The following is a 16,399-nucleotide window of genomic DNA, read 5'->3' as shown; positions in this document are numbered from 1 at the left end:
GCTGTCCAGAGTGTCGGTCGGGTAGAAGTACCGTCATCAGGTCAAGGTTGGCCGTTCGGTAAGCCTTGTGTGCCGTACCCTGCATATCCAGAACCAACTCCTGCAGGAACTCATTACGCCTCTTGGTGTGGGACCACAATCTGGCCCTGAAGACTTCATCCTGGTATGTCGTCCCATACCACTGCTCAAACGTTTGTTGCAGTCTGTAGTAGCTGCCCCTTGCCGCGTTGTCGAGCTGTGCGAGAGCCTCCAACGCCGCACTTTTCAGCCTGGTTGCCAACTGGAATGCACTTTGCTCTATAGGCTTCTAAGGAAACCTTATCGTCAAACTCCTGCTTTGCTAAAGTAATTGTAGGGCAAGTTCAGTTACAATTACAGGGATTCACAGGAAGTACTGAAAGGAAATAGTATGAAGTGATCCACTTTAAGCATAAAGCAAGGAGGCCCTTGAATGCACTAGTAGTAAATCACTTGTTCAATCATAAAAGTCCTGTGGGTCTGGTAGGAGTACATGATTGGTTGATGAACAAAGGTTATAGACAACAGATCCCAAGATAGAAGGTAAAGGGGAAATAAGCTTGCTGATAGGTGCTGACCTTTAGTATGACATAGTACATGCAGGCTATGTATGGAAAAAGGGTATTATTACCCACTATAATGATTATTCCTTAAGTGGTCACTTTAATGCGCCTGATGATGGGGGCAATAAGGAAGTGTATAAGAACATAAGAAAAGAGGGATACTGCAAGAGGCTGTCAGGTCTACATGTGGCAGTCCCTGTATGAGCAAAGCTACCTAATTCTATCTAGTGCAGGTTGGGAGTCATGTCTTACTCCGGGAACGGTAATGCACTTCCGCTTGTAGCCTCCACCCGGATTCCCGGCAGGAGGATTGTAAGCAGGTCATCCAGAGATGGTGAGGAGAGGCATCATTCCCGTGGTAGGAGTAACAATCTCCTGTGCTTCCCTGGTGCATCAAGGCCGTCACAGATTATGCCGAAAGCGGCAGTCGCCAGCTCAACCACGGACCCCCACCACTCAGGCTTCCATGCCTGAGCCATCCTGGCGTTTTGTGTTGGATTAACTGGTGGTGTTGAGAACAGAAGTAACAAAACTTAGTTCCAATACCCAGCCGTCCTCCCCACAGGAGGTGAGTTTTCAGGCAAGTACTTCCACAAGGCATCAGTCACCTGCTAACTTGTCTGGGTTTATTGATGATAGAAGGAATGTGAAATCATGGAAGTAACTCCTAGGACCTAGGGGAAGTGTTTTGCTTCAGAATGCAAAGGATTTGGGGCCTCCTGACACAGTGCTTTCCGGTCATCTCATACCCATGGTCAACTCACACCTGCAAAATTGGTCAACTCAAAAAATTGGTCAAGTCACACCGTATTGGTCAGCTCACACCTCAAAAGAATTTGTCTGCGCCGCGTAGTGTAGTGGTTAGCACGCTCGACTCACAATCGAGAGGGCCGGGTTCGAGTCCCGGCGCGGCGAGGCAAATGGGCAAGCCTCTTAATGTGTAGCCCCTGTTCACCTAGCAGTAAATAGGTACGGGATGTAACTCGAGGGGTTGTGGCCTCGCTTTCCCGGTGTGTGTTGTGTGTGATGTGGTCTCAGTCCTACCTGAAGATCGGTCAATGAGCTCTGAGCTCGCTCCGTAATGGGGAAGACTGGCTGGGTGACTAGCAGGCGACTGTGGTGGTGGTGGTGAAATTACTCAACTCACATTTTAAGAAGGTATTCTTGTTAGTCCTACTAGCCAATTTTAGTTTATTTTGGTGAAACAGATCAAGTATAGCCTAACAATAAGCTAAGAAAAACATTTTGGTGATAATGCTGATATGTTATTTTTACAAAAATTCGAAGAGCTTTCTTACTCATAAGCTATTAGGCAGGGCCTTTTTTTTTTATTGGAAATTAAAAAATAAAAAAGTTTTAAAATTATTCATTTATAATGTTAATACCATTAATCTAAAAGCAGGTAGAAAACCTTTATTCGTACAATTATACTTAAACATTAGGACGAGGTCCATTGACATAAGACACAATTTTAATAACTTGTTTATTGAAATTTCCCCCTTCTGCAGTCTCTCCCAGGCATCATGAATAATTGTAGATGTTTTCTTGTATACTTTGCTTCGATACTGCATTAGCCTCCCATCGGAAAGCAGTTGAGCATTAAGCGAGACGTCTTTGGCTTCATTATTTAGTAAATTAATCAATTTATACAAATTAAGATTTTGCTGCCTGCCTGCTTTGCTGCTAAGTCTGTTGTGCCAACCCTCGCAGTCATTATTTGTCCAAGTTGGCTGCATATATATGCACCAAGAAGAAACAGCAAATATGGGGTTTTGAATCCACTGAGAATAAAAATACTCCAATAAGGGCTGAAGAGGAGAGTTGCAACCCTGAAGAGGAGAGTTGCTTGGGGTTGCATCACTAATGGCTTCAAACTGCGGGATAATGAAGTCTGACGGAAGGAATGCCAAAGCCATTAGCCATCGACAATACATGTATGTCCCCAGTTTCCTGTTGTATGCTTGCTGTAGCCCTAACTCTTGTATTTTGCGCCGTATTGCTTGGAAGAGATGGAACGTAAATCTATTCTTTTAGAATACAAATGCTTGCTTAGACTAAACCTAACAAGAAATTATTTAGTATAGCCGAAAAACAATAATATTCAGTTATTTTAGGGGGAGGGGTATATTTGCTGGTGTTACATAACTTTCTAAGAGGGGAGTCCTGATTTTAGTTACAATGGAGAGGATGTAAAAAAAAAAAAGACCAAAAAAGCATTAGTTACGTAATTTTTTAATAGCCCCAAATCAGTAAATCTTTTTTACGATAGTGTTATTCAGAAAAAGCATTATAAATACCTGCTACTGCCTTCCTATATCTTGAAAATGAATAGCCAGTATTACATTTTCTCTGGGTCCATAAAAAGCAATTATTGCAAGCTATTGCATGCTGTCTGGAGGTTACCACCTTGTTGCACTCTCTACACTCGGCCACACTACTAGCTACTATAATTATTGATATAGTTTATGGTGAAATCGGTTGTCGAGAGAAGTTGGCCACAACGAGAAGTCAGCCTCACAATAGTACACTGAATTTAGTTTATGGTGAAGTCAGCCATTGGGAGAAGTCTACCACTGCCAGAAGGGTTATTATTTAAGAGGTGTCAGCCTCCACCAATCCCAGTCAGTCAACCCGTCTCTCATAAGACCTATTATTAGAAGAAATGTTTTTCCCATGGCTTCAGATGTGATTTGAACAAATCTGAAATTTGTTTCCCATCACAAATTACTTAATTTATAAGGAGGTTGGGGGTACCGAAGGGGTGTCTGGGGGTGGAACTAGGATTGAGGGTGCATAGCACCCGAACAAATGCAGTGTTTGAATGGGGTTAGGTTAGGTTTTTCTATTAGGTTTGGTCACCAAGTGAGTGGTTGACTGACTGGGGTTGGTGACTGGCGGAGTGGCAGTCTCCTTGTAAATAACCAAGGGAAGTTATTTTGAATTGGCTGGTGTTACATAATTTTCTAAGGGGGAGTCCTGATTTTAGTTACAATGAAGAGTGTAAAAAAAAATTACCAAAAAAAGCATTAAGTAATTTTTGAATGGCCCCAATAAAGTGTAATTCTGAAAAACCATTATACATACCTGCTACTGCCTTCCTGTATCTTGAAAATGAATAGCCAGTATTACATTTTCTATGGGTTCATAAAAAGCAATAATCCCAAGTTATTGCATGCTGTCTGGAGGTTACCACCTTGTTGCATTCTCTACACTTGGAATCCATCAGGGTTACCACCTTGTTGTACTCTCCACACTTGGAATTTATCTGGCTTTTATAGTCCAGCTAGCCTGCCTGCTAAGGTACTGATCATTTAAAAGAGCTAAAAGTAGTTAACTTGGACTGGTGGATTTTGCTAACAAGCAAACATCAATCAAGCAGTTAGCTTAACAAGCCATTTGATGGGCTATACTTCAAATAGCAATTAACTTAGACTGGTGGATTGCTAACAAGCAAACTTCAATCAAGTGGTTAGTCTAACAAACCATTAGCAATTTGAATATCTGTTAACTTTAAAAAAAAAGGTCAGTTTATGATACAACACTTCTTGCTGGTGTAAGTTGACCAGGGGTTTGAGTTGACCAGGGTGTGAGGTGACCAGGGTGTGAGTTGACCAAAAATGAGGTGTGAGTTGACCAATTTTGCAGGTGTGAGTTGACCAAGAAGCCACAGTTTCTGGGGACATTAATGACAAGATTGCTGGGATGGTCAACTTCCTGTTTGACAAAGGTAGGCTGGAGGAGGACTACAAGGCCATCTCAGAGGATGGGATTACCACTCGACCTAACAATTGTCCCGCGCTGGCTCCTGTGGAATGCAACCTTCAGATTTGGGAGGCCTTCAAAACGGATGCTAGGAAAGCAAACGCTCGACTCAAAGATGTTAGTGGGGACATTCTTAAGGCAGGTATCATCCTTATAAAGTCACTTCTGGCTCTGGATCAGGTTGCATAGGAGGATGGTCACCCATTGGTTGAACAGGAAGTGAAGAGAATTAATGGCACTTTGGCCCTCCTTGAGCATGCCAACTACAAAAATAACTTGGTGAGGCACTTTGTTATGAAGCGAAAAATTAACCAAAAATATTCACACCTGTGTTGCGATAAGTGGCCAATGTCTTGCATGTTGTTTGGCGATGATGTATCTCAGTCTGCCAGGCAGATTGAGGACATGGAAAAGCTGAAACATAAGTTTGCAGCCAAGAAAAACCCTGTCTCATGGAGGTTCACTGGTGGCAGGTCTAGAGGCTTTTGGGGGAAATCCACTCAGAGGTACTACTCGCCGAGTTTCTACCCCTATGATCTGCCGAGGGACTTCAAGGGTGGCCAACAGCAATTCCAGGCTTGTTGGGACCCAGACTCAAAAAATGCCAGGGGCTGGGGTCAGTACAGACCCCGGCGTTAACCGAGGTTAGTAACAACTTTGAAGCAGGTAGACTTAGTAAGTTTGTTAATGTGTGAAGACAAATTACTAAGGACTCAGTAATTTTGGACATAATGTTACACTGCCATCTGGACATTAATATTTCTGACATTGGGCACTTATTCAGTGGGGAGCTTGCATATTGTTTCAACTTAGAGGAACAACTTGTCATTAGTGAGGAAATAAAAAAATATTGGAGCTAAAGGTACTTGTGGATACACTGAGGGAAGCTCAAAATCTTTCTCCCATTTTTCTTAGACCTAAAAAGAATGGTGGATACAGGATGGTACTTAACTTAAAAGAACTAAACAACTATATCCCCTACAAACATTTCAAAAGGGAAAACTTTGAGCAAGCTATCAGGCTTATCAATGCTGGGGATTACTTACCCTCAGTTGATCTAAGGCATGCATATTACTCAGTTAAGATTGCAGAGGAACAACAGGATTTCTTATGTTTTGAATGGGATGATACTATCTATAAATTCACTTGTCCTCCCAATGGTATTGCTGAAGGCCCAAGAATTTTCAAAAAGTTGATGAAACCAGTGTTTGCATTTCTGAGGAAGAGAGGTTATTCTTCCTCTGGGAGTTGGTCTATGGAAGAAAGGCTGTTGCACATCAACACCCTTGAGCTTAAAGCTATTTTGCTTGTCCTTCAGACTTTCAGATTAGACCTAAAAGGAAAACATATCAAAATATTTTGTGACAACACCACTGCTATGACTTATGTGAATGAGATGTGAGGCACAGTCAGTAGTTTGTAATAGTATTGCCAATGAAATTTGGGACTGGTGTATTGCTAATGATGCATGGATCACATGTTCACATATCCCAAGCAAGAACAACACAATGGCTGACATGGCATCGCATGCAGTTAACGATAGGCATAAATGGAAACTCAATGTAAACATTTTTCAGCTTTTGTGTGGGGTTTTTGGTACACTAGTCATAGATTTGTTCGCATCAAAGCTTAATAAGCAAATATCCTCGTTTTGCCCCTGGAAACCGGATCCAGAGACGGAATATTTTGATGCATTCTCACTAAACTGGGCAAGGTTTAAACTACCTTACATCTTTCCCCATTTTCATTAATTGCTAGGTGCCTACAGAAGATGAGAGCAGAAGAGGGGAAGGGGTGGATGGTTATTCCACTCTGGTTGTCACAGCCATGGATGGGGACCTTGCTCGGGATGCTGGTCAATCACCCACGACTTATTGCAATGAGGAGACAGGTTCTCACGCAGAGGAGCACCCGGTCATGCATCACACCAGACTGATGGCATGCCTGCTGTCAGGGAGCAGTTCCGAGCACAAGGAATATCTGCAGAGGGTACGGATATCCTCATGGCCTCGTGGACAAAAGGTACACAGAAGCAGTACCACCCACATTTTAGGAGATGGTCGCAATTTTGTGGTAGATGAAACATTAATCCCCTTAATCCCACTATCACCAACATAATCAATTTCTTGTCTGATAATTTTCACAGAAATATCGGGTATGACACAGTTAACATGGCAAGAAGTGCTCTCTTTTCCCTAGGCATCGTAGTGGACGGCTGTAGGACTGGTGACCATCCCTTAGTCATCAGATTTATGAAAGGGGTATTTTATTTATACCATGTGGGCTTTTCACGGGAATTTATTGGCTACAGGGGATATTTTTGTGGTACCTACTATCTCAAAGCCCACCCGCTAGGAAACTGTTGCCCTGAGTGAGGAAGCCCAACCTACACTCGGACCGTGGACAGGATTCAAACTCGTGCGCTTGGAGACCCCTCGGACCCAAAAGCATGCATGGTTCCACTGTACCACAGCAGCATTTAACCTGAGACCATCCCTACTCAGGTACACTGTGACCTGGGACATTCGGCCTGTGCTAAGGAAATTGTAGTCCTGGTACCCGTTGCACACGTTGTCCCTTAAGGCACTGACGCTAAAATTGGTTATATTGATGGCGCTGACCCAAGCTACAAGGTTGCAGACCTTGAATTTATTGAGTGTCAAGGGTTTATGTATTGAGCAAGACTTAATTTCAGTTCCACTAAGTAGAAACATCAAGCAGTGCAGGCCACATTTTAATGTGCGTATGATTAAATTTCAGGCTTACCTCAAAGGTGCTAGTTTGTGTGTCTGTAACTTTACAGCAGTACCTTGAGAGGACAGAGGCCCTTAGACAGGGTACTGTTCAGGAACATGATATTAATCAGCTTTATTAAACCACACAAAGAGGTTACTCTTCAAGACAATGCAAGATAAGTCTGGGGGTGGACACAACTAAATTCACTGCCAGCAGCGTTCGAGCAGTTGCGGCGTCTAAGGCCAAGGCCATGACAGTTCCGCTTTCTTGTATTATGGCAAGAGCTGGCAGGACAAGGGAGAGTACTTTTGCAAAATTTTATGATGAGCACATTGGGACGACAGACCTGTTTCAGGATGCAGTACTAGAATAGTCCTGAATTTGTTGGATACTTTGGGTTAATGCATACATAAGATCTGATTCATAAGGGAGCAGCACCTTTCATGTTTTTCAGGATGCAATGGTGGAATAACTTTTTGGGGGGTAATTTGTATTCACAGTTTGCATATTGGATACAACATATTTAGGGGAATGTCACTTTCAGTTGTAAAAATGAAGGTCAGGGTGGAATAGCCACAAGGGTGCTTGGTTGGACAAACTGTAAAGATCAAATGTAAAAGTGGCAAAATTAATTTTGAGACCAATGCAGCAAATGAAGGTTCATATTGTGTGGTGTTATTTTTAATCAATCTTGCTTGTAGGCTGGATGCTCAGATACAGTATCCCAGGCATGACACCCACATGGCTTCAAATCCTCATGGGAATGCTTACCTCAGCAGAGGGTGATTTGATGAAGTAAAATTGTAAAGTATGTGAGACTTACCTCTGAGAAGTTGGTGTGCCTGTGATTTTACGAAGCAAATCACCTCTGCTTGAGGGAAGCATTAACATTCCCGCCTCATCCCCCCTTCTTTGAAGGTTATTGTACTTTAATGCACATACTTTCTTGGTTTATGTCATGTGGGTGATCGTTGCTTCAAAGTCTGACAGTGTGGTATGGAACAGCTGATCTCATGTTTAGTTGCCACTATTCTGTACATCATTTTACTTAATCCAGAGCTTCTTGAAGTTTCTTTCAATCTTCTGTGTTACTAACACATTAAAAAAAATTTGTCATGTGCAGACGTATAAATTTCATTGATTTCTTTAAGTTGCAAGGAGGTCATTTGTAAATACAAAAAACAATTAAAGCCAAATAAAGATCCTTGCGGGACCCCACTCATACGTGGTGATATCCTTCCATTCTGATGTTTCCCATTCACTATAACTCTCTGCTGTCCCTGTTAGGAATATTTGAATCAATTTGATGCGCTGGCCCTCAATCCCATGCTAGTGTAGTTTCTTCAATTACCAAATATGTGGAACCCTATCAATTTTTTTTTTTTTTTTTTTTTTTTTTTTTTTTTTTTTTTATGTAGGGAAGAGGGCCAGCCAAGGGCAAAAAAAGAAAGTTAGAAAAAAGCCCACTTGAGCGCTGGCTCTCCAAAGAGTACAAAAAGTGCCAAAACCGTCAGCCAGAATTAGGGGAGCAAATGCCTCGATACCTCCCTTTTAAAAGAAGACAAGTTGTAGGAATTCGGAAATACAGATGCAGGGAGGGAGTTCCAGAGTTTACCAGTGAAAGGGATGAATGATTGAGCGTACTGGTTAACTCTTGCATTAGAGAGTTGGACAGAATAGGGATGAGAGGAAGAAGAAAGCCTTGTGCAGCGTGGCCGCAGGAGGAGGGAGGCATGCAGTTAGCAAGATCAGTAGAACAGTTACCATGAAAATAGCGATAAAATATAGAAAGGGATGCAACATTTCGGCGGTGAGAAAGAGACTGAAGACAGTTAGTCAGAGGAGGGAGTTGATGAGACGAAGAGCTTTCGATTCCACCCTATCAAGCAAAGCTGTGTGACTGGAACCCCCAAACATGCGAAGAGTACTCCATACAGGGACGGATAAGGCCCTTATACAGAGTAAGCAGTTGGAGGGCGAGAAAAACTGGCGGAGACGCCTCAGAACACCTAATTTCATAGAAGCTGTTTTAGCAAGAGATGAGATGTGAAGTTTCCAGTTAAGATTATGAGCAAAGGACAGACCGAGGATATTCATTGTGGAAGAGGAGACAGTTGAGTGTCATTGAAGAAGAGGGATAGTTGTCTGGAAGGTTGTGTCGAGTTGATAGATGGAGGAATTGAGTTTTGAGGCATTGAAAACTACTAGATTTTCTCTGCCCCAATCGGAAATTTTAGAAAGATCGGAAGTCAGGCGTTCCGTGGCGTCCCGCGTGATCTGTTAATTTCCTGAAGGGTTGGACGTCTCTGAAAGAACGTGGAAAGATGTAGGGTGGTATCATCAGCGTAGGAGTGGATAGGGCAAGAAGTTTGGTTAAGAAGGTCATTAATGAATAATAGAAAGAGAGTGGGTGACAGGACAGAACCCTGAGGAACACCACTATTAATAGGTTTAGGAGAAGAACAGTAGCCGTCTACCACAGCAGCAATAGAGCGGTCGGAAAGGAAACATGAGATAAAGTTGCAGAGAGAAGGATAGAAGCCGTAGGAGGGCAGTTTTGAAATCAAAGCTTTATGCCAGACTCTATCAAAAGCTTTTGATATGTCTAACGCAACAGCAAAAGTTTCACCGAAATCTCTAAAAGAGGATGACCAAGACTCAGTAAGGAAAGCCAGAAGATCACCAGTAGAGCGACCTTGACGGAAGCCATACTGGCGATCAGACAGAAGATTGTGAAGTGACAGATGTTTGAGAATCTTCCTATTCAGGATAGATTCAAAAACTTTAGACAAGCAAGAGATTAAAGCTATAGGACGGTAGTTTGAGGGGTTAGAACGGTCACCCTTTTTAGGAACAGGCTGAATGTAGGCGAACTTCCAGCAGGAAGGAAAGGTAGAAGTCGATAGACAAAGTTGGAAGAGTTTGGCCAGGCAAGGTGCAAGCACAGAAGCACAGTTTTTGAGAACAATAGGAGGGACCCCATCAGGTCCATAAGCCTTCCGAGGGTTTAGGCCAGCAAGGGCATGGAAAACATCATTACGAAGAATTTTGATTGTAGACATGAAATAGTCAGAGGGAGGAGGAGAGGAGGACAAGCCCAGAATCGTCCAAGGTGGAGTTGTGAGCAAAGGTTTGAGAAAAGAGTTCAGCTTTAGAGACAGAAGAGATGGCAGTGGTGCCATCAGGATGAAATAAAGGAGGAAAGATGAAGAAGTGAAGTTATTTGAGATGTTTTTGGCTAGATGCCAGAAGTCACGAGGAGAGTTTGAGTTTGAAAGATTTTGACATTTCCTATTTATGAAAGAGTGTTTGGCAAGTTGAAGAACAGACTTGGCATGATTCCGGGCAGAGATATAAAGTGCATGAGATTCAGGAGATGGAAGGCTCAAGTACCTTTTGTGGGCAACCTCTCTATCATGTATAGCACGAGAACAGGCTGAGTTAAACCAAGGTTTAGAAGGTTTAGGTTGAGAAAAGAATGAGGAATGTACGCCTCCATGCCAGATACTAACACCTCTGTTATGCGTTCAGCACAAAGAGATGGGTCTCTGACACGGAAGCAATAATCATTCCAGGAAAATCAGCATAATACCTCCTCAGGTCCCCCAACTGGCAGAGGCAAAACGCCAGAGGCACCTTCGCTTTGGGGATCCTGCGGAGGGATTGGAAAAATAGGACAAGATACAGAAATGAGATTGTGATCGGAGGAGCCCAACGGAGATGAAAGGGTGACAGCATAAGCAGAAGGGTTAGAGGTGAGGAAGAGATCAAGAATGTTGGGCGTGTCTCCAAGACGGTCAGGAATACGAGTAGGGTGTTGCACCAGTTGCTCTAGGTCATGGAGGATAGCAAAGTTGAAGGCTAGTTCACCAGGGTGGTCAGTGAAGGAGAGGAAAGCCAAAGCTGGTGGTGAACATTGAAATCTCCAAGAATGGAAATCTCAGCGAAAGGGTAGAGGGACAGAATGTGCTCCACTTTAGAAGTTAAGTAGTCGAAGAAATTACTATAGTCAGAAGAGTTAGGGAGAGATAAACAGCACAGATGAATTTAGTTTGAGAGTGACTGTTAAGTCGTAGCCAGATGGTGGAAAATTCGGAAGACTCAAGAGCGTGGGCACGAGAGCAAGTTAAGTCGTTGCGTACATAGACGCAACATCCAGCTTTGGAATGAAAATGAGAATAGAGAAAGTAGGAGGGAACAGAGAGGGGCTACTGTCAGTTGCCTCAGACAGCTGTGTTTCGGTGAGGAAAAGAAGATGAGGTTTAGTAGAGGAGAGGTGGTGTTCCACAGATTGAAAATTAGATCTAAGACCGCGAATGTTGCAGAAGTTAATGTAGAAAAAGTTGAGGGAGGTGTCAAGGCATTTGTGGTCTTCAACAGGAGAGGTGTCCGACCTGGGGACATTTTTGGTCCCCTCCCCAGAGGGGGACTCCGAGGCGTTGTTTATTTTGGGTCCCATTTTTCTTTTAAATTTTGATTTGGAGTGAAGGGTGTATGTGTGGTAAGTGCATGTAGTTTTGTGTGAAGAAGGAGAGCTGTCTTTAGAGGGTAGGCTGTGACTACCCCCTTGAGTTGTGAGACACAAAGGGAAACGTTGAACGAGATCACAACTAACTTTAATGGAAGGTTCACAGCACCTCCTGAACTAGTGCTATTAGATCTCACTGGGAGTAAGTCATGAATACCTTCATGAAGTCACAATACATCATATCTATGGCCTGATCCTCATCCATGGCTTTTGTATATTTATCTGGTACCTTAAGGAGCTGCAACATATTGGACCGACCCAATGTGAACCCAAACTGTGCTTTGATAAACAACTTGTGCTGCATCATGTGTAACATGATTTCTTCTCTGAGGACTGATTCCATGATCTTTGAAATGACACTTGTAGGGCTAACTAGCCTGTTGTTTCCTAGTTCATATTTACTCTAATTTTTGTGGATGGTTGTTATATTGGCTTTCTCCAGTCTGATGGTACTTACCCCTCATTGAATAAACTTTCAAAAATAATCTTTAGAGGTTTGCGCAGTTCTTCCATCATTTCCTTTAGCATTATTGAGTGCAGCTCATGAGGCTTTGGTGACTTGTTTCTCTTCATTTTATTAATAACATTTTTCTGTTCTCATTGGTGAACATAGGATTTCTGATCAATGGTACAGCTTACTTACTATGTGTGGTATTTTCCATCCATCCATCCATCCTTTTGAGTCAAATCTTCCTTAATCACCGTAAGTTGCTTTGTGAACAGGCGAACTTGTTTTCTACTTTCTTAATATACTGGTACAGTTTAGCACATTCCTTCTTGCAGTGGCTCCAGTGCCATTTGAGCTGCTTCCCTCCTGCATGATCTACAATAATTTCATAGATCTTTTCCAGAATCCAGTCACATATAGCATGAAACCATGTTACAGACTTCCCATGCCACTGCTGGATCATTTTCTTTTATCCACTCCTCACAACTCCCACAGGCCTATTTGTTGCAGTTCCTACCTTGGTTGTTTTCCATCTTGCCTCCCAGCAACTCATTGCCTGTAGTTTTTTTTTTTTTTATGAACTAATCATTATCCTCTGTTTTCACTTGTTTTATGAACTTCTATGCATATTCATAGAGTAGCCATTAATATTTTATTGTTTCATAGCATAAATCTCTCCCCTAAAATCTTTCTTCATTAAAGGAAAAAAATATGTTCAAAAGTACAATTTTACTCCTTCGACTGTGTTTAATTAGAGTTCTCAATTGAAAATGCACATGTTTAGTTTTGTCATTTTTCTCCTTTAGGAAGCTCCTCAACTATAATACTCACCATCTTACTCTGAAATATACACAAGTAATGTCAAACATTTCAGATAACAACTCAAGATGGAATAAGGGCTAGCCAAGATAGCAGCAGCATATAGCATGGAAGCTCAAATCACTTGCAACTCAGCATAATGATCTTCATATGTTGGACTGTCTGGTAGGAAAAAAACTATGGTTTAATTTTTAGGCAGCTATTTTTTCATTTACTTTTCAGAAAAGTTACTTTTTCCCAGCCTTTTTTGCTTCATCAAATTTTACATTTAAGAAATAACTTGAAAAGTCGTCATAAAAGTAGAATGATAGGACAAAGCTGTGTATTATATAGCCAAGAGTTTAATTTGCTTTGATGTGGTATTCTCTTGTCATTTCACTTGTATTTTGACACTGGTTATGTGTTGTTCATTACTTACTAAAGTTATAGAGAAATGTGTGATAAGTTATGACAAGAAAGTGTAATATATATGACCAAAGGATTGTTTCCATTAAACACAAAATAAGAGAGATCATGGTGCTGGATCCATAAAAAAAACTCTCCCTTAGTGCATTAAGATCATGTGTCTGAATTCGTTCATAGGTTATATGTATGTTAAGCTATATTTTTTATATCTTTGTAATGGTATTTGGGGAAGAATGTGTGATTGAAGCACTAGTGTTTCATACAAGCAGGAGTGGAGTGAAGCACTAGTGTATTGTATGAGTTGGAGCGGAGGTGAGGAATGAAAGCAGAGGTTGATAGGCAGCAGAGCGAGAAGAACCGCAGCTCTGACCGCCCCACACACCACCAACCGCCTACCTCATCCTGTTGCCATTCCTGTTGCCGTCACCATTACTCCAAGCCTGGTTCCTGTGTTCACCCACCTACCCCTTGTTATAATAAAGTGGGAAACTAAGGATTGCTTTGATTAATGCCACAAGCTATCTAGGCAGTATGGGGGAAAGCTACTTTGACCTGAAGCTGATTCCTGAATATGACGGCAGCACCACTCAGTCTGTTGTTGAGTGGCTTGAGAAATTGGAGCTAGTGTGCAAACTCCGAGACTCTTCGCCTGACTGGTGGTGCCTTCGCTGTGTACCTGCAGCTGTCTGAGGAGGACCAGAAATCCACTAAGAAGATAAAAGAGGCACTGCTGGCAGCCTTTGCTGTCGATCCCTTCATTGCTTACGAACAGTTCATTGGCCAGAAATTAGTGACTGGAGAATAAAACGGATGTGTACCTGGCAGAGCTCCGGTACCTTTCATCACTGTTCAGTGGTATGAATGACAAGTCCCTTGCCTGTACCTTTGTTGCTGGATTGCCAGAAGACATCCGCCAGCTACTGAGGGCTGGGTCGCGCATGGAGTAGCTTGAGCTGGACCAAATTTTGGCACACTCAAAGGCAGTGATCAGGGATGACGGTCCATGTCAGCCAGCAGCAGTGTGCCTCGGTGCGGCGTGTCCTGGAGCCAGGTCCTTGCCGGCTGCTGCCAGTAACCTATGCTTCAAATGCGGGGCCCCGAATCACCTCACTAGGGATTGTCTGGCTCGTCATAGAGGAACAGTGTGTGGCGGCTGGAGCCGCACTTGGCGACGTGTGAAATGCTTCAAGTGTGGAGGCCTCGGTCACGTTGCCTCTGCTTGTTCGGGAAACGAGCGTGGAGAGAGGGAATCAGCGCCACCCTCTTCTCCTGGCAGTCTGTGAGTGAGGTGCTACCTAGTGCTGTGGTGAGAGTGGATGGTGTTCAGCGTCTTGTGCTAGTGGATACTGGCTGTTCCAGGAGTATAGCGTATGTGTTGTGCTGCAAAGCATGGGAAGAGGGTGGTGTCAGCATGGTCACTATAAGTAGTGAAGAGTGGAAGTGTGAGGGAAAAGGGTTGGTGTGTCTTCAAGTGAGCAGTGGGCCCTCTGCCAACATCAGTGTGAGTGTTGTTGCCTCGAAACCTCTTGGCTTCACCTTCATTCTCGGAATGGATGGGATCAAGGAACTCGGTGGTGTCACAGTTGATGCTCAGGACATCCTGAGTTTTGGTGGGGTAGAAAAGATGATCTGTGCTGCTACAGATACGGTGGTGGGGATTAATGAGAGAGACTTTAGTGCTACTTCCGATCCCAGCACGAAGTCTTGGACAGTGGCCTGGAAGTGGGCAGAAGGTAGGGAGCCAGACGTTCTGTATAACCAAGTGAAGACTTATACTGTGCCCGATGGAGTGCGGGGCCTGTACAAGGAAGAACTGGAGAGGTGGATCTTCCATATGACAAAGCTAAATATGGGACCTGCTAAGGGACTGATCCCTCTCATGGCAGTCATCCAGCTGAATAAGAAAAAAGTGAGGCCATTAATGGATTTTAGAGAGCTTAACACCCACATATGTGCCTACACAGCCGATGCGGATGTGTGTGCTGACAAACTGTGGGAGTGGCGCAAGCAAGGTGAGAACGTGTCTGTGATAGACTTGGCTAAAGCCTACCTGCAGATCAAAATTGACAACTTTCTATGGCCATACCAGACAGTCAAATTCAAGGGTCAAAGGTATTGCCTGACGTGACTGGGCTTCGGGTTGAACGTTGCCCCACTTGTGATGAAGGCCATCTTGAACTGTGTCCTCACTCAAGATTCAACTGTGAGGAAGGGAACATCAGCTTATATCAATGATATTTTCATAAATGAGTGCATCGTTGAGGCCAGGCAAGTGGAACAACATCTCGGCAACTTAGGGCTGACAAGCAAACCACCCAAACGCTTGGCTGACGAAGCTAGAGTGTTAGGCTTAAGAATGTGTGGGGAGCAGGACAGGCTCATTTCTGGGAGGGATAACGAGCTAATCGATGCCCTAGCTCATCTAACACGGCGAGAGATGGGAACAGTCTATGCCATTGGGTAATTTTAGACACAAGGCGGGACGCATGTAGCTTATCTTTAGTGATTGGTGGAGACAAGGTTGGTGGGAGGAGCACTAGGATTTCAAGGACAGCATACGGCATGTGTAGTTAGTATCCAACACACTATATGGGACAACTGAACTGAAGAAAGCTAAGAAAAGAAATATGACGTCTACGTAGGCGTCACCGTATATCCTACTGGGGCTTCATGACGCCTACATAGGCGTCACCTTATTGAAGGGCTTAAATGCAACCGATGCTTGCCAGCACCTGTCAAGACTGACTCCACGTGCCTACGGCTTACTACACGACCCGATGCGTATTCCACATCTGGTGGTATACACAAGCCCAGCTACCAACTCCGGGTGACAACCAGCCACGCAGGGAGTCAAGATACGTGTAGCTAACAGGTCGTACAGACAATGACTGCACGCCGACTGGGAGACAGCATGAAGCTTCCCACCAGACAACCAGTGTTTGTGGCTAAGACCACTATACTCAGTATACTACAGAAACTACACAAAACAAAGGTGGTGGCACACAGCCGCCCACCAAACCACACTGGTGACCACGGCCACCTAAAAAACAACAATCGGGATGAGACAATACTGTGTCCCTCCACGTTGCCACTCAACAAGAGGGGATAAACGCAAAAACA

At 43.4% G+C, this 16,399-nt stretch overlaps 1 protein-coding gene across 4 annotated transcripts in view; it reads left to right on the top strand.

The window, feature by feature from the left end:
• The window catches only part of LOC123504848, a 30,237-nt gene that overhangs the window by 1,396 nt on the left and 12,442 nt on the right, over positions 1 to 16,399 (top strand). The window contains exons 1-4 of one of the 4 annotated variants that reach the window (XM_045255746.1): positions 3,633 to 4,987; positions 6,102 to 6,365; positions 12,930 to 13,039; positions 13,549 to 15,746. In XM_045255746.1, the coding sequence (XP_045111681.1) occupies positions 14,460 to 15,407 (948 nt within the window). In that variant the 5' untranslated portion in view covers positions 3,633 to 4,987; positions 6,102 to 6,365; positions 12,930 to 13,039; positions 13,549 to 14,459 and the 3' untranslated portion in view covers positions 15,408 to 15,746. Of the gene's footprint in view, positions 1 to 827; positions 1,150 to 3,632; positions 4,988 to 6,101; positions 6,366 to 12,929; positions 13,040 to 13,548; positions 15,747 to 16,399 lie in introns of those variants that run through there. The other 3 variants (XM_045255747.1, XM_045255745.1, XR_006674977.1) reach the window with 3 other exon arrangements.

Source organism: Portunus trituberculatus, chromosome 17, assembly GCF_017591435.1.
Source record: "Portunus trituberculatus isolate SZX2019 chromosome 17, ASM1759143v1, whole genome shotgun sequence".
NCBI classification, from domain to species: domain Eukaryota; kingdom Metazoa; phylum Arthropoda; class Malacostraca; order Decapoda; family Portunidae; genus Portunus; species Portunus trituberculatus.
This window is presented reverse-complemented; position numbering and strand designations above follow the sequence as displayed.